The 19,268-nt window shown below is 42.2% G+C and overlaps 1 protein-coding gene across 6 annotated transcripts in view; it reads left to right on the top strand.

The window, feature by feature from the left end:
- Positions 1-19,268, top strand: part of poc1b (POC1 centriolar protein B) — a 122,426-nt gene that overhangs the window by 67,701 nt on the left and 35,457 nt on the right. For 4 of the 6 annotated variants that reach the window (XM_048607683.1, XM_048607687.1, XM_048607684.1 and 1 more), the window contains one exon: positions 12,619-12,705. The exons of the other annotated variants lie outside the window; for them this stretch is intronic. In XM_048607683.1, the coding sequence (XP_048463640.1) occupies positions 12,619-12,705 (87 nt within the window). The remainder of the gene's footprint in view (positions 1-12,618; positions 12,706-19,268) is intronic. 6 annotated transcript variants of the gene reach the window in all.

Consider the following 19,268-nt stretch of genomic DNA (forward strand, 5'->3'; position numbering starts at 1 on the left):
ACCCTTCTTCATTTTCTGAAGAAGGGTCTAGGCCCGAAACGTCAGCCTTCCTGCTCCTCTGATGCTGCTTGGCCTGCTGTGTTCATCCAGCTCTACAAGATGGATACAGAACTGGCTTAGTTACAGGAGACAGAGGGTAGTGGTGGAAGGATGCTTTTCGGAATGGAGGGCTGTGACTAATGGTGTTCCACAGAGATGTGTGCTGGGACCTCTGCTGTTCGTGATACACAAATGATTTGAAGGAAAATGTAGCTGGTCTAATTAGTAAGTTTGTGAACAATACAAAGATTAGTGTTGCGGATAGTGAGGAGGATTGTCAGAGGATACAGCAGGATATAGATCGGTTGGAGGCATGGGCAGAAAAATGGCAGATAGTTTAATCAGGACAAATGTGATGCCTTTTGGAAGGTCAAGTACAGGTGAAAATTATACAGTGAATGGCAGAACCCGTAGGAGTATTGATATGCAGAGAGATCTGGGTGTGCAGGTCCACAGACCACTGAAGGTGGCAGCTCAGGCAAATAAGGTAGTAAAAAAGGGACATTGAGTATAGGATGGACAAGTTATGCTGCAGCTTTATAGGACTTTAGTTAGGCCACACTTGGAATATTGCGTACAGTTCTGGTCTCCACATGACCAGAAGGATGTGGATGCTTTGGAGAAGGTACAGAAAAGGTTTACCAGGATATTGCCTGGTATGGAGGATTTTAGCTATGAAGAAAGGTTGGATAGACTGGTTTTGTTTTCACTGGAACGCAAGAGGTTGAGGGGCAACTTGATAGAAGTTTAAAAGATTGTGAATGGCATGGATAGAGTGGAAATTATGAGGCTTTTACCCAGGGTAGAGGGGTCAATTACTAGGGGTTACTGGTTCAATGTGTGAGGACGTTTAAAAGATGTGTGAGGCATGTTCTTCACACACAGGGTGGTGAGTACCTGGAACATGCTGCCAGAGGAGGTGGTAGAAGCAGACACAATAACAACATTCAAGAACCACCTGGACAAAAACATGAATAGGATGGGAATAGAGGGATATGGATCCTGTCAGTGAAGACAGTTTTAATATGGAAGGGCAAAATGTTTCAGCGCGGGCTTGGAGGGCTAAAGGGCCTGTTCCTGTGTTAGCTTGTTCTTTGTTATTTGAAATCCAGAGTTGAATGAATACTGCTTCTCATACGTACTTTCCTTTAATCATTCATGGGATGTGGGCATCACTGGCTGGGTTTACATTTATTGCCCATCCCCAATTTCCCTTGGGGAAAGCTGCCGCCTTGAACCTTTGCAATCTGTGTGCACAGGGAAGGCAGTTTCAGGATTTTCACCCAGCAATACTGAAGGGATGGCAGTATCAATCCAAGTCAGGTTGGTGTGTGGCTCGGAGGGGAACTTGCCGCTGGTGGTGTACCCATGCATCTGCTGCCCTTGTCCTTCTTGATAGTAGAGCCTGCATGTTTAGAATGTGCTGTTGAAGGAGTCTTGGTGAATTACTGCAGTGCATCTTATAAATGGTGCACATTGCTGCCGTTGTGCATCTGTGGTGAAGGGAATGATGTTGGAGGTGATGAATTGGTGCCAAGCAAGAAGACAGCTTTGTCATAGATGGTATCAGGCTTCTTGAGTGTTTTCGGAGCTGTACTCCTCCAATAAAGTGGTAAGTATTCCATCACACTCCTGACTTGTTGTAAATCATTGACCAGCATTGGGAAAACAGGAGTTGAGTGACTCGTTGTAGGATTCCTAGCCTCTTCTAGCCACAGTATTTATGTGGCTAGTCCAGCTCCATTTCTGGTTAATGGTAACCTCCAGGATGTTCGTAGTGGAATATTCGGTGACGTGAATGTCTCTGAAGGTCAACGAGCAGTGGTTAGAATCTGTCTTCTTGGAGATGGTCATTGCCATCTCGTGTGATATGAGCGTTACTTGGCACTTATCAGCACAAGTCTATATTTTGTCCTGGTCTTGTCACATATGGACGTAGACTGCTGCTGTATCTGAGGAGTTGTAAATTATACTGAACACTGCAATCGTCAGTGAACGTACCCACTTCTGACCTTACGATAGAGGGTAATTCATCAGTAAAAGCAGATGAAGATTGTTAGCCCAGGATACATACAAACACTAGACAAAAGTAGGCCACCCGGCCATTCGAGCCTGCTCCATCACTCAATAAAATCACGGTTGATCTAATTTTAACCACGACTCTACATTCCTGCATTTCTCAATCTTTTAACCCCTTAAAAATCAAGAATCTGTACACCTCCACCTTAAAAATATTTAAAAATTCTGCATCCACTGCGCTTTGAGGAACAAAATTCCAAGTACACTCAATCCCTGAGAGAACAAAATATTTCCTCATCTCTGTCTTGAATAAGTGACCCCTTATTTTTAAATTGTGACTTTTAGATCTAGACAGGTCTTTTGTTTTATACGGCATTTGAAAATAAATTATAATGACTTAAGATGCTTAAATAGTGATGTTAACCCTGAAGAATACAATGAACCACTTGGCAGAAAATATAGTTCTTCTTCTGCGTCTCTTCATTTAACTGTGCAAAACTAAATGAGCACATTTAATCAATTGAACTGTCATTAGTTGCCTTGTATACAGACCAAGTTCATCCTTAATTTTTGAACAAGTGAACATCTATTGTAAAGTTCACAGACAGACTTCCTTGTCTCAATCTTGCTGCGATTTCAAGATAGGTCTTGTGTGAAGCTTTAATGAAAATACAAAGAGAGACGTGGGCTGCAGTCAGTAATTTCTATATTATTCTACAGAGCACTCTGCTGTTGGTGCCTGAAAAAAAAATTGTAGAATTGTAATTATAATTGAAATATTTAATATCTTTTAGGATCTGAGAGGCTGTTCAAATCCACTAGTTTGTCAGTCAAGGGAACTGAAATTATTCTGTCCAAATTAACCTTACTGCTTACATATAGCCCTATTGAAAGAATCAGCAGATTAAATTTTAAGGCATTACACATCAGCAAAAACTATTAAGGAAAATACTTGCATTTATATAATCAACACAGTGTGGAGCTGGAGGAACACAGCAGGCCCCGGCAGCATCAGAGGAGCAGGAAAGTTGATGTTTCGGGTCGGGACCCTTCTTCAGAAGTGGGGAGGGGGAAGGGAGCTGGGAAATAGAGAGAGGAGGGATGGAGCTGGGGAACGTAGGTGGGATGGTGATTGGTGAGTGCAGGTCGGGAGTGGTGGGGATTGGAGAGTGGGATGTGTGGGGCAGATAGGTGGGAGAGAAGATGGACAGGTTGTGTCAGGTCAAGGAGGCGGGGATGAGAGGGAGGGTTTGGACATGGGTTGAGGCTGGGGGTGGGGAGATTTTAAAACTGGTAAATTCCATGTTTAGGCCATCGGGCTGCAGGCTCCCAAGGAGGAATATGAGGTGTTGCTCCTCCTGTTTGCGGGTGGTGTCATTGTGACTACTGGAGGAGGCCCAGGATGGACATGTCATTCAGGGAGTGGGAGGAGGAGTTAAAATGGTTGGTGACTAGAAGGTGTTGTCACTTGTCACAGAGAGTGCAGATGCTCTACAAAACGGTCTCTGAGTCCATGCTTGGTCTCACTGATGTAGAGGAGCAGCGGATACAGTAGACCAAGTTGATGGATGTACAGGTGAACCTCTGTCTGATATGAAAGGTTTGTTTTGGGCCTTGAAGGGAGGTGTAGGGGCAGGTGTAGCACTTCCTGTGGTTGCAGAGAAAGGTGCCGGCTGTGGTGGGGTTAGTGGGGAATGTGGAGCGGACGAGGGAGTCCGGAATGAGCCTCCCTCTCCCAAACCTGCAAAGGACCTCTCTTTGTCTTTCATTCTACACAGGATCCACACCCTCAACCAATGCTTTTTCTCCACCCTATCTAACATTAGAAACCGTAAGTATACTAAACTTGCTTGTGCTTACCACTGCCCTCAACCGTATTCAATGTGCCCGGCACCATTGACCATGCAGTTACCTTGGCCTCTCCCACTGACGCCACTAAACTCGTAACTTCTGCCAACACCGCCACCACCAACATCACTGCTCCTGAGACAGTCTCCACCGCCACACCCAGCTCACTGAAGATGACCAGTCAGTCCTCAGCAAAGGACTCCCCTTCATTCCCCTGCACCCACAATCCCTTTCTGGATGTTGAACTCTTTTTTTTTCCCTCCACATCCGTGCCTATTTCTTTAATCGGGAGTCTAACCCACCCTCTACACAGCCCTTCTCCTGCCTACAACAAACCTCATCCTTCTGGACACCACCCAGGAAAAAAAAACACCACCCCATGGCCTCCTACCATCCCTCGATCTCTTCATTTCCAGCTGCCATCACGACATCGATCGCTTCAATCCCTCCACCTCTCTCATTGACTCCAACCTCTTACCCCACAGAATGCGCAGCCTTCTGTTCCCTCTGCTCTAACCCTAACCTCCCCATCAAACCACGGATAAAGGGGGCGCAGTAGTGGTATGGCACACTCACCTTTACATTGCCGAGGCCAGGTGCCAAGTCTCTGTCACCACCACCTACCACCCCCTCTATTATGACCCCACCCCTGACCACCAAACTATAGTGTCTCAGACCATTCATAACCTCATCACCTCAGGTGACCTTCCACCCACAGCGTCCAACATCATCGTTCCCCAACCCCGCACCGCCTATTTCTGTCTCCTTCCCAAAATCCACAAACCTGACTGTCCCAGCTGACCCATTGTCTCTGCCTGCTCCTGCCCCACTGAACTCCTCTCTTTTTACCTTGATTCTGTTTTCTCCCCCAAGTCCAGGAACTCTCTGCCTATGTCCGGGACACCACCCTCCACCTGCTCCAAGACTTCCAATTCTCTGACCCCTAACATCTCATCTTCTCTTTGGATTACAGGGATTGCAACCCCCCATACAGGTGGCCTAAAAGCCCTCCGCTTCTTCCTGCCCCACAGGCCCAACCAGTCCCCCTCCACCGACACCCTCAGCCGCTTAACCAAACTTATCCTTACCCTTAAAAACTTTGCATCTTCATGGCCCCAACCTATGCTTGCTTCTTCGTAGGATATGGGCAACAGTCCCTTTTCCACTGTTACACTGGCACTATTCCCCTACCTCTTCCTCTGCTACATCGATGACTATATCAGCATGCCTCATGCTCCCACGAGGAGCTTGAACAGTTCATCAACTTTACTAACACCTTTCACCCGAACCTCAAATTCACCTGGACCATCTCCGATACCTCCCTGTCCTTCCTAGACCTCTCCGTCTCCATCTCTGGTAACCACCTCAAAACTCACATCTAGTTCAACCCCACCGACTCCCACAGCCACATAGTTCTACACCTCCTCTCACCTACCTTCCTGCAAGAATGTGATCCCCTACTCCCAATTCCTCTGCCTCCTCCACATCTGCTCCCAAGATGGAGCGTTCCACTCCCAAACATCCCAAATATCCTCCTATTTCAAGGGCCGCAACATCCCCCCTTCTGGCGATCAAAAATGCCCTCAACCGCATCTCTTGCATTTCCTGCACTTCTGCCCTCAAATCTTCTCCCCCCAACAAAAATAAAGACAGAGATCCCTTGTCCTCGCATCACCCCACCAACCTCCACATCCAGTGTATCATTCCCCGCCTCTTCCGCCACATCCAATCCAACCCCACAACTTGCCTTTTGTAGGGACCGCTCACTCCGTGACACTCTCATCGGCTCCACACTCCCCACTAAACCCACCACACCCGGCACCTTTCCCTGCAACCTCAGGAAGTGCTATGCCTGCCCCTACACCTCCCCCCTCACCTCAATTCAAGGCCCAAAGCAAACCTTTCATATCAGGCAGGGTTTCACCTGTACATCCATCAACTTGGTCTACTGTATCCATTGCTCCCGATGTGGCCTCCTCTACATCGGTGAGACCAAGCATAGACTCTCAGACTGTTCTGTAGAGCATCTGTGCTCTGTAAACGACAACAACAACACCTTCCGGATGCCAACCATTTTAACTCCCCCTCCCACTCCTTGTTGACAGGTCCATCCTGGGCCTCCTCCCATTTCACAATGACACCATCTGCAAACTGGAGGAGCAACACCTCATATTCTGCCTCGGGAGCCTACAGCCTGATGGCCTAAACATGGAATTGACCAATTAAAATCTCCCCACAACCGGCCTCATTCCATGTCCAACCCTCCCTGTCATTCCCACCTCCTTGACCTGACACATCATCTCTCCCACCTATCTGCCCCACCCATCCTACTGACAAATCCCCAACACTCCCTACTTACACTCTTCTATCATCATTCCACGTACTTACCCCAGCCCCACCCCCACCCCTTGCCTCTCTATTTATTTCCCAGCTCCCTTCCCCCCCCTCCCCCCCATTTCTGAAGAAACGTCAACTGTCCTGCTCCTCTGATGCTGCCTGGCCTGCTGTGTTCCTCCAGCTCCACACTGTTGTTTCTGACTCCAGCATCTGCAGCTCATGCTATCTGGTTGCATTTAATGCCTTTTTTTAATGCCTCCATGAGGTTAATGCACAGGAAAACAAGCCCTAATATTCAGAGTTGTCATAGAATTTACCTGTCTTTTTAGACCCAGCTTAACAAAATACAGATTGGGTTAACAAAATACAGACTAGGTTTCTCTACTTCACAAGAATTACGATTTCTTACAAATAAACAGATTTTAGTTGCAAGTAAATCAATATGAACTGTCAGTTATAACTCCCCTAGTTAAAACTCTTGCCCCCTTGTTAAAGTGTGCCTACTTACAGACAGACAGCCACAAAAATAAAAAATGGTTTTATAGGTGGAGGGGAATAAACTGGGAAAGCAGTTCAAGGGTCCTTGACCATAAGGTTTGCGGAGATCCGTTTGTCTTTCCAGCAAGTGCTGCTCCTCGAGCTGTCATCTTCCTGTACTTGCACTCAACTGTTAGAGGCACAAAATGTCTGTTTCACAACATCTAAAGTCTCTGACTTATTGATTAAATGCAAGAGCTTACATGAACTGATGAGGGAAAACAAATTGATCTTCTTCAGCCTTTATGAATTTTGTCCTGCAGGGAAAAGGATACTACTCCTGTTTCTAAGGTCCAAAAGCTTCTGGCTCTTTCTTTCAAACTCCTGAGCTGCTTCACTGCATGGAAACCAGTCACATTGTCATCAACAATCGGTCACCCAATCCACAGACCAATCAGTTACCTGTTGCTGGTCAAATCTCACTTTGTACACAACCCTTTGGTTACAGTTCATCTGAAGTAACCTTTGCCCACTGCTTAAACAAGCAACCATGTAAACAGCACTAGCAATAAATGCTTTTTAAAAATGCAGTAATCCCTTCACAATCCTTTGTTTTTAAAGCAGCATTTTCCCTTTCAATCCATAATCAAGGATACAGGAAAATAAAAAGCTGCAAACTTTACATGCATCCATGCTTAGAAGATGAAACACCATTTCAAAAATGCATTTCATCACAAAATATGTGATAAATAAACAACGACGCACACAAGTCTTACATTTCTTAAGCCTTTAACTTCTTCCTACGTTTTACATTACGGCCAATGTCTCTTCAATTATGTTAACTTTTCCAGCAATGTGAATAATCCTTGCATTAAATGACTAAACAAATTTTTCTTCAAAGACCATTGGATTATGGTCAGAAAATTAGTGTTTCCTTTTCATCATGTCTGACATTGATCTCAAAGTGTTAAAAAGCTAGTAATAATCCCAATTTCTTTTTCTATAGTATAGTACTACTTCTGATACAAGTTTATTTTTTGGGAGAAACACCCCACTAGCTTCTTTACCTATGTTTTCTTATCCTGCAACTACTCCTAAGCCACTGGCACCAATTGCTATTTTTGAAAGGTTTTCAAAAATCCAGGGCTACCAACAGTGGTTCATTGATTATGATTGTCTGCAGTTTCTCAAAGGCTGCTTGACATTCTGTTGATCATGTCACTTTTCTTTAACAAGTTTATTAAAGGTACAGCTATCATGGTGTAATTATATACACAATTCTGGTAAAACCCACAAATTCCTAAAAATCTCATGAATTGTAATCTTGTTTTAGGAACAGGGAATTCTATTCAATCTTTCACTAATACTTTCCTTGTGATATGTGTCCAGGCACTACAGTATGTCTTATGTAAGTTCCTCTTGCTTTCAGAAATTCACTTTGGGCTAAATTGATTATGTAGCCTGCCAACTGTAATTACATAAACAGATTTTCTGCTTGTATTGCATGCTCTCGCCATGTTGTATATTGTAATATATCATCTCAGTAAACTGTACAGTTATGAACTTCAACTACGGCTTAATTCTTAAGCTTCTGGAATGTAGCTGGGATGTTTTTAAACCCAAATGGCATCACTTGACATTGGTGTAACCCATTTCATAGAATCATAGAATCCTTACGTTGTGGAAGCAGGCCAATAGGCCCATCAAGTCCACGCCACCCCTCTGAAGATCATCCCACCTGTACCCTATAACCCTGCATTTCCCATGGCTATTTCACCCAACCTACACATCCCTGGACACTATGGGCAATTTAGCAAGGCCAATCCACCTAACCTGCGCATCTTTGATCTGTGGGAGGAAACCGGAGCAGCTGGAGGAAACCCACACAGACCCGGGAGAATATGCAAACTCCACACAGTCCCCCAAGGCTGGAATCAAACCCGGGTCCCTGGCGCTGTGAAGCAGCAGTGCTAACCGCTGAGTCACCATGCCGCCAACATGGATATTTATTTGGCCCTTGATGTTAATGGCACTGGCTGGTATCCCCTTCAAAAAGATAAATCTTAGGTTTGGCTGCATGTCATTTCTTTCTATCAATTCAGTCTTGTAATTGGATTGGATTTGAATCTGTCTTCAAGAACACATTTACCTTTCTTAATCTGCAGAATCTAGTTGATCCATCAGTTCAAGAATTATGGGTGAACTCTAGCTATTTTGACTGGGTTCAATCCAGCAGTTTTCCAGCATATATTGAGTCTCTGAGCTTGTTTTTTGGATTCAAACAATTTTGCTTTATTGGTCTTTTTTTTTAATGTCCACATCGTGCCTGGCTGTTATTGTACAAATTACTTTGTACTTCCTCAGTAGTCTTATATTCTCCCATTATTCTTCCTCTAAATAGAAGAACGCAATGTCTCACTGACCTAACATTTCTGTGTTAGCTAGTCAGACTGTAGGAGTTTTGCTTTAAGAACTGTTCATCTCTTTTTATTTTAAATATATTGACTGTGGGATGCTGGCCTCACTGATTGGAACAGCATTTATTTCCCATTTCCAGTTGCCCTTGAGAAGGCGGTGGTGAACTATCTACTTGAACTGCTGTAGACTGTCCTATAGGTTGATCCACAATGCCCTAAGGGAGGGGATTCCATGATTTTGACCCAGAGTCAGTGAAGGAACAGTGATATATTTCCAAGTCAGGATAGTGAGTGGCTTGTAGGTGCTGTGTTCTCATGTACCTGCTGCCTTTGTCCTTCTCAACGGTAGTGGCTATGCATTCAGAAGGTGCTGTCACAGGATCTTTGGTGAATTTCTGCAGTGCGTCTTGTCGATGGTACACACTGCTGCTACTGAGCATCAGTGATGGAGGGGAGTCTATGTTTGTGAATGTGGTGCCGACCAAGTGGGGTACTTTGTCCTGAATGGTGTCAAGTTTTTCGAGTGTTGTTGGAGCTGCATTCATCCAGGCAAGTGCGGAATATTCCATCTCCTCACTCAAGCCTGTAGATGGTGAACAGGATTTGGGGAGTCAGGAGGTGTGAGTTACTTGCTGCAGTATTCCTAGCCCCTGACCTGCTCATGTAGCCATTACTCTGGTATGGCTAGTCCAGTTTAGCTTCTGGTCAATGGTATTCCCCAAAAAGTTGATAGTGGAGCATTCGGTGATGATAATGCCACTAAAAGTCAACGAACAATGTTAGATTGTCTCTTACTGGAGATGGACATTGCCTGGCATTTGTGTGGCACAAATGTTACTTGCCACTATTGAGTCCAAGCCTGGTCTTGTTGCATTTGGACATAGATTGCTTTAGTATCTGAGGAGTTGTGAATGGTGCTGAACATTGTACAATCATCAATGAACATCCCACTTCCTACCTTATAATGTATGCAAGATCATTAATGAAGCAGCTAAACATGATAGAGGCTAGGATACTACCCTGAAGCATTCCTGCAGAGATGTAATGAAGCTGAGTTGACTGTCCTCCAAAAACTACAACAATCTTCCAATATGCCAGCTTGGACAGTTAGTTTAATTTTATTGTTTCTGTCATCTTTCACTAACTACTCTTGCGTGAAATACTACTTCGCCCTTTCTTCATCACTGTGATAATGGCTTTTCAACACGTTTATGTGACTAACTGATGACTCTTCCTATGATCAGTATTTACCAGGTAAGTCATTTGCCTAACATTTGTAAGTACTTTGTATGGACCATTGAATTTCAATCTCAGAAGTTCACCTTGCAAAATCAACAATACCAATACTTCATCTTTTCCTTGAAACATTCTAGTTGCTGAATGTTTGTCTGTCCATTCTTTTTGCTTGTGAAACTTCCAAGTTCTCTTGTGATACCCTACATGCTCCTGTGTTTCTTTTATTGAAACGTGGACACATATTACAACATTTAGGATTTGTTTGTTTTGGTTCAAGAACTTCTCCCTAATTAATTTTAATGGGACACTAATCTCATGGCTATAAATCAATTCAAATGGACTAAACCTGGTAGTTTCATTTAACACGTACTAAGAAATCAAATTGTTGGTCCCAATCCTGTGGGTATTCGTGACCATATGTCTTAATTGTGGTTTTGAGATTCTGATGGTATTTCCCCAAAGTTCCATGGTTTGCAGATGGTGCACATTGACTTAATTGTTTTATACCCAATAAAAAAAATCTGAAGTGTTAACTCTTTGCTTTCTCATCACTGATGCTGCCAGACCTGCTGAGTTTTTCTAGAAATATCGGTTTTTGTTTTATAACCAAACTGTTCTTGACTTCCTGGAAAAGCTTAGAATCTTGATGAGACTGTATCCCATTCGTAGTCAATAACAAAGTAAAACTGAGTAAACTTTTCCACCACTACCTTAGCTGTATCTATCCTTAAAATATTGGCATCTGGGAAGCAGGTTCACATATCTATAAATGTAAGGACATACTGATGACCTACTTTTATTTTAAGTGGTGGTTCTGCACAATCTAAAACTCAGCTGGTATGTATATCAAAGGTACTGGTTTTCCTACCACTAGACCAGACAACAAGTCACACTACAATCTTTGTACAATGGAACTGGGGTATACTCTTCTTCTAACCTATTTAACAAAACTTTGGCTTTCATTGAAGCCTTTGGAGGGGAAACTAGATCCTTTTCCAACAAGAGAATTTGAGTTGCCCATGGATCCCTTATTATTATGGGCATGCCTGCTTCATTTGAAGAAGAAAGGGTTATCTTCCCTTTAGATGAAAAACCCTTCATATCTCTCATCTGCTCTATGCTCTTCTTCTGTACTCTCAGAAGTGTTTACCTCTAGTCACTTAGTTCCAGTTAAAGCCATAATCTGATTCATGTCTTTTTTCCTTTTGAGTTTCCTTTTGGACTCATAAGCTCTAAGTCCCATGAAAGAATAAAGCAAAATAAATATTATAGATGACCAGCATATATAAGGGAACAAGTCAAGGGAAAAACAATTAAATGGTCAAAGTGACATTAGCACAAGACAGTAGGAGAAATATATTTAACTGTTTTTGTATAGCATGAGTAAGGGTACTAGTAAGCAGGAAGAAAGGGAAATATAAAAACTTCATAAAATGAAACAAACTGTAAGAGTCCAGTAGAAGAAAAGATTAAGTTGATCCCATGAGGGCAGATCTCCTCACCTGTGTGATATTTGAAGAAAGGCCATTCTGTAATATGTCTTCAAACACGCAAAGTTTTGGTGATGCCAAGAGAATATGATTAATATTTCCATTTCAACATTGTTGCTATTGTGCACAGAAGGTCTGCTTTCTTGAAATTCCAGGGAGTTGTTCAAGCCTAAATTGCAATTTGAGCCACTTATCTAATCTGATCTCTTAATTCTATCTCATAAATGCAATAATTACATTTTTAAAAGCTTTGGCTTTAGGGACCCTGCTTGATTTTCAAAAAGCAGGCTGCAAATGCAAGAATGAAACAAGTGGATTATCTAGAATTTGCGGAGGAATTAGACATTACATGTAATGTTAGATTATTGGTCCTCAAGCTGAGTTTATGTTGGGTCATGTATCTGCTTATATTGGTTATATTTGGAATGAGTCTGTTTAACGTCAAGTCATCAAAAAAGTACAATCTAGTTGGTCACAAGGACACATGCCCTTCACCTACTTCTTCAGTTACTTAACCATAGGTAATTTGTTCTACATGTTTACTACCTTAATTAAATCTAAACTGTTGGCACACCTGCTGTCTTTATTGGTTTAGGATTTAGTATCTAATTCTAGAGTTTGTTGCAAAAGTGAGCATCTTATCAAACTTCACTTGGATTTATTCAATTTATTTGTTCCCTAAAAATTTTGACTTTCTGAAGAAGCTTGTATAATTGGACTGATTTTCTCCATTTCTAATCTTTATAACCAAATAGATTAATCCCAGAACACACATAGCTGACATGCAATCGTCCGATCCCCCGGTAGTGGACATTGGAATCGACTTTTTCTCTAAACACAAGGTGAGCTTGTCACATAATGTGACTATTACATATCTTAAAGGGAAAATAAATCCAGTTTAAATGCCGTTACTTCCTATGAAAATTAGGCATCCTCTTCTGAAAGTTCACATTTTTAGTAACAATTTCCATGATACTCCTATGAACCAATTTTGTCCTTTTTTCTTTTTCCTCCTTGAGGGCATCAAATGAAATTGAAACACAATTGATAAATATCATCCAGTACCTTACTGACCTCATTTCATACTGGGTCTCAATCAGATATGCCTTTTGGGGGATATTACAGTTAGCCTGAATCCATCTGCATTTGCATTTTTAGCAGGGCTCATTGGATTAATGAGGTTAACATGCCCTACTTCATCCTACGTTTTTGGGCATTTGTGCCCCATCCTAGTCTACATGGCTCAACTCCACATTGAATAAACATGAGTTACTTGGGAGTTCAACAACAGTGCCTTACCATATATGTACCTTCAATATTGTAAAATATCCTAACTTCACAGGAGAATTCTCAAATAAAACTTGACATTTAACCTCATAATGAAGCATTCAGACAAGTAACCAAAAGCTTAATCAAGGCAGTAGGTTTCCTCCCTCTCCAATTCAGAGGGAGGAAAAGAACCCATTCTTTTCCTCCCTCCCCCATTCAGGGGGAGGAAAAGAACAAATTCTTTTTATTAAGCATGGACAGAAGATTTGTAGACAGAAATGATTGCTTTAACCGTTCAAAAATAATTAATTCTGACTCTGTTTTCCCTTTCTGTAGTTTAAAAAAAATACAATTGCGGTGGTGGTGCACTGAAAATAAAACTTGCTTATACATAAAAGTAACAAAAATCGAGGCTTATAAAGCATTATGTGATTATTATAAAAATGTTATTTGTGTTGCACTGGGTTGTGGAAAGCGGGGCAGGTGGTCATTGAATCCATGAATTTTACACTACCTTAAAAGGCTAATGATTGCTCACATCATGGTCTGTACCATACTAGTAGGTCTGCAGAGTGTGTTCTACGTTTTATTGTACTTTCAACAGTTAAGTTCACAACTGAAACACGCTGCCTGGCTAATAACATGCCCCAGATTCAGACACTTGTACATTTATAGCACATGCAGTTCCAGCCACCAAATATGTTCCTTGAACGTTGGAGTGACAGTTTTGTAAATGATCAAACATGTCACTTTAATCTGAGTTTTACAAAAGAGTATTGCCAGTGTATGCTGTAGAAATGTTAATCAATACCTCCAGTCCTCAATGTATTTTCAAAACAGTTCTTCGTCTGTTGTGATGGAGTGTGTATTCGGTCAGGCTGATTTGATCTGCGTAGAATCCAGTCTTGCAGGATTTGAGGTGTAGACTGGGCACAAGGGCCCACCGTGGCACAAAGGGGAAGATTTTGTAATTATTTACATGTTTTGCAGTCATATCAAACATTTTCTGAAGATGAAGAGAGAACTTTTATTTGAAGGCAGAAAGTGACTTCCCACTGAACTTGCCATTTGAACTAAATTAAACTTGAGAATTTTTATGGCATTAAGCACTTAAACATAAGCATTTAAGAAATGCCTTAAATGAATAAATATGGTGAGACTGTTTTCCTTAAAGCAAAGCAGGCCAAAGGGGTATCTGATTAAGGTGGACAAATTTTGAGGGGCATAGGTAGGAGGAAACCTTACCTATAGTAGAGAGGTCAGTAACTAAGGGGCACAAATTTTGGGTAAGGAGCAGGAAGTTTAGAGGGGATTTGAGGACTTCTTTTCATCCAGAGTGGTGGGTATCTGGAATTTACTACCTAAAAGGAACCCAGAGAGGGAGTGTGGAGGGGGTGAGGGATGACGGAAAGGGTAGGGTGTAGCGGTAAGTTACTGAAATGGGTTGCCAGTACTGGGAGCAACCCATACAAAACTGCACCCTAGCAGTGTAGGAGGAGGGTAATGAACATAGAAGGTGTTCACAATCTCAAATTGTTGAACACAATATTGAATCCTGAAAGCAGTAAGGTACCTAGGCAGAAGATGAGTTGTTTTCTTCCAGCTTGCATTGAGCCTTGCTGGATCACTGCAGCAGCCCAGAGACACACATGCGAACAGTGGTGTGTTGAAGTGACAGGCAATGGGAAGCGCGGGGTCAATTTTATGGACAGTGTAGGCATTCAGCAAAATAGGTCTCTCTCTCTGGGCCCTGTGTACTTTATTCACTCTCCTCCTCCACACAACTCCACCACCCTGCTTCCCCCACCACCCTCAGTCAACAACATAAACACCATTTCCCAGCAATTTTTCACTCCTGACAAATGGTCAGTAGACTCAAAACGTTTCCTTTGTTTTGTTTCTCTCTACAAATGCTGCCCAACCTGCCAATTTTCTCCAGCACTTCGTTTATGTGCGCACACACTGTCTGCTTCAACTTAACAAAACAGGTGACAGATATTAAAAACTGAAAGTACTGCACAAACAAAAACAGAAATTGCTAGTAAAGCTCAGCATGTCTGGCAGCATCTGTGAAGAGAAATCAGAGTTAATGTTTCAGGTCGAGTGATCCTTCCGCAGAACGCAAATCAGGTGATAGATATTTACATAGAAACATAGAATATAGGAACAGGAGGAGACCATTCAGCCCTTTTGAGCCTGCTCCACCATTCTTCACAATCATGGCTGAACATCCAACTGAATAGCCTAATCCTGCTTTCTCTCCACAACCTTTGATCCCATTCGCCCCAAGTGTTTTATCTAGTTGCCTCTTGGGGCGAATAGTGATTCAATTCTCGGGGCTTTCCCATTTGAAATTGAACCACAGACCAGCAGATAACAATGGATCATCACTAAATATTGTTTCTCCATGGCAATGCCTCTGCTAATCAGAATCCACTAGCAAACCAATCAGCACTGTCCTCTCATGCAGTAAAAATGTTGGCTTTCCCTCCATTGGTTTTGAATTGACCTAATGAGTGCAGGCTGAAAAGCTTCAACAAACTGTCCTTTTTCAGCAATGCATAGTACCATTAGGAATAAATTGTTATCCATTGTAATACCACAGCCTCCCTTGCAGAGGGCTATAATTTGTGCCCATTTTGAAAACTACTTTTTGGATAGCTTGGAGTTAATGTACCTTCTTATTTGTTCACTCGTGGGACGTGAATATCACTGACTAGCCCTCATTCATTGCCCATCTCTAGTTGCCCTAAGAAGGTGGTGGTGAGCTCCCTTTTTCAAATGCCGCAGTCCATGTGTTGTAGGTCGATCCACAAATCCACAATGCACTTAGGGATGGAATTCCAGCATTTTGATCCAGCAACAGTGAAGTAATGGTGACATATTTCCGGGTGACTGGTTTGGAGGAGAACTTGCAGATGGTAGTGATCCCAATACCTGCTGACCTCGTCCTTCTAGGTGGCTTTGGCAGGTGCTGTCCAAGGATCTCTGGTGAATTTCTGTGGTGCATCTTGTAGCTAGAACACACTGCTGCTACTGAGCACTGCTGGTGGAGTAAGTGACTGCTTGTGGAGGTGGTGCCAATCAAACAGGACACTTTGCCCTGGATGGTATCAGGCTCCCTGGGTGTTGTTTGAGCTGCACTTATCCAGACAAGTTGGCGGAGTATTCCATCACACTCCTGACTTGTGCCTTTAAGATGGTGGACAAGCTTTGAGGAGTCAGGAGGTGAGTTACTCGCAGCATTTCTTAGCCTCTGACCTGTTTCTATAGCCACTGTATTTAAGTGGTGAGTCCATTTGAGGTCTGGTCAATGTTGATGATCGGGGAGGAGTCAAGGGGTGGATTCAGTGATTGTAACATCATTGAGTGTTAAGTGGTAATGGTTATATTGTCTGTCTCTTAATGGAGATGGTAATTACCAGACATTTATGTGGCGCTGAATCTATATTGTAATATTTTATTGTTTATTCTGAGGAAGGGTCACCGGACCTGAAGCATTAACTCCAATTTCTCTGCACAGATGCTGCCAGACCTACTGAGCTTTTTCAGCAATTTCTGTTTTTGTTTCTAATATGTTAGTTATCCTGTAGATGGTGCTGTTGGGCTGCAAACCACATACTGATCCCAGCACAATACTTCAATGTCTCAGATATAAATTTAAGTTTTGAAGTTTCTACTGCTTTTTGCTTGGCTTAATTTTCCAAAGTTGGGCTAATATCTTAATGCCCAGCAGCTGTTTTGCACTCCACGTAATACTGCATGAATGTACAATTTCATTAGGTTTGCAATAAACAACAGCAGCAGGGCATGTAACTTATTATCCTGTCTACATGTTCCGCAAAACTTATTTAGAGCATTATATCATTGAGCAGGGTAATGAAAAAGCCAAGTGCAGAAATTGATACGTATATCAGACAAGTGTAAACATTTACTGATAGAAAAGACAGAAGCATAAATATTTTGCCACTACATATTTACTGCCCTAACCATGTGTGGAAAGAAATTAGAAAAAAAACAGACAAATTTTTTTTAAAGTAATGCAAATGAAAATCTGCCTACATTGGGTACAGTTGTTCGAATGTTCATTAGACCATCATAACTGCTGTAGTATCTATCCACTGCCAGTCATTACTTGTATATTAGGGATTGGCATTTAACCAATCCCTAGATGCTTGTCTCAACTCAGGTTTAATAATTGGAACGGAAACAATGGTGTATGGATGATGATATGTTTGAGAACAAGGTTCAAATTCAATAGAATTGCACAATGTTAGCATAGAAGTTCAATGGGTAGTGGGATAAATGGAATGTATACTCCATTCAGATGGAGTATAAAAATGGGGAAGTCTTACTAAAATTATACAAGGCAGTAGTCAGACCAGATCTAGAATACCATTTTTGTCCTTTTACTGAAGAAAAGCCATACTGGCTTTGTGAGCAGTCCAGAGAAGGTTCACTAGATTGCTTCCAGGAATGGAGGGATTTTTTTTCTGAGTCGAATTTGAGTAGGTTGGTCCTGTAGTCATTGGGGTTTAGAAGAATGAGAGGTGACCTTACTGAAACATGAATTTTTTTTAGAGGGCTTTACAGGGTAGATGTGGAGAGATTATTTTCCCTTGAAGTCTAGGACCAGAGGACATAATCTGAGAATAAAAGATCAACTATTTAAGACAGATAAGGAGGAATTACTCCTCCTGAGGTTGGTGAATCTGAGGAATCCTTTACTGCAGAGAGATGTCAAGGCTGAGTCTAAGTGTTTTTGAAGCTGAGAGGGACAGATTTTTTCAATCAGTTGGGCGCTTGAGGGTTATGAGGAAAAGGCAGAAGAGGAGTTGAACACTATCAGATCAGCCATGATCTTACAGAGGCATACAGCACAGAAACAGACCCTTCAGTCCAACTCATTTATGCCAACCAGACATCGCAGTCCGACCTGGGTCTATTTGCCAGCATTTGGCCCATATCCCTCTATGCTGACCAGATATCCTAAATTAATCTAGTCCTATTTGCCAGTATTTGGCCAATATCTCTCTTAAACCCTTCCTATTGATATACCTCTCCAGATGCCTTTTAAATGTTATAATTGTACCCCCGCCACCATTTCATCTGGCAACTTGTTCCATACACGCACCACCATCAGCGTGAAAAAGTTACCTCTCCAGTCCTTTTTAAATGTTTCCCCTCTCACCTTAAACCTATGCCCTCTAGTTTTGGACTCCCCACCCTAGGGAAAATACCTTGGCAGTTCACCCTATCCTTGTCCTTCATGAGTTTTTACTCCTCTCTAAGGTCACCCCTCCGCCTTCGACACTCCAGGGAGAAAACCCCAACCTATTCAGCCTCTCCCTATAACTCAAACCCTCCAGTCCCGGCAAGAGTTGAATGACAGCAAATTCAATAGGCTGAGTAGCCTACTTCAGCTCCTGCCTTTTGTGTTCTTATGAAAATCGTGCATTGAAAACTTATACGAGTCTGAGGAAGAATATTGTTTGGATGTCAATCCACAGGGCAAAGTTATTCATCCAAAAGGCAAAGCAATTAATAATTGAGTGAAAGTGGAGAAAGTGTGGATGTGATATAAGAACTGTTGGTCCATGAAATGGAAAGCATTCCCATTCTTTTCTCAGAATTATTAACAATTTATGTTGAAGGATAAGTAAAGGGAACTTTGCACCAAAATTAGTGTGTGACCTTGGATCTGATTCTCTAGAGCAAAACCTGTCTCATTCCACAGTACTGAGATTGCTCACTTGAGTAGAACTAGGGATAAATCATGTGCTACAGCCTTGTTTTCAGACTAAGATTTATGATTTAAAGTTGGCATTCCACTGCAGGGTGGATGGCTTGGGTAGACTGGTGATAGTTCGAACCCTAGAATTTCACTCATTATTATTTCTTGTCAATTCCATGCTTTTGACCCTGATGTTACTATAGCTGTCTGTCTCCAAATTGTCCAACGAGGTCTTTGTATGAAGCCAGGCTATTCTTAATATATACTTAGACTATTTTTTGAAGTACTTTTTTTTAGAAACAAGGATAAGAGTGAGGTATCTTCAGCTTCATCAATGCAGTGTGTACAGGAGGATATTTATCTCCTAAGGAGGCCCATTGAAGAATGGATGTCAGAAACCCA

Source organism: Rhincodon typus, chromosome 18 (genome assembly GCF_021869965.1).
Source record: "Rhincodon typus isolate 14 chromosome 18, sRhiTyp1.1, whole genome shotgun sequence".
Classification (NCBI taxonomy): domain Eukaryota; kingdom Metazoa; phylum Chordata; class Chondrichthyes; order Orectolobiformes; family Rhincodontidae; genus Rhincodon; species Rhincodon typus.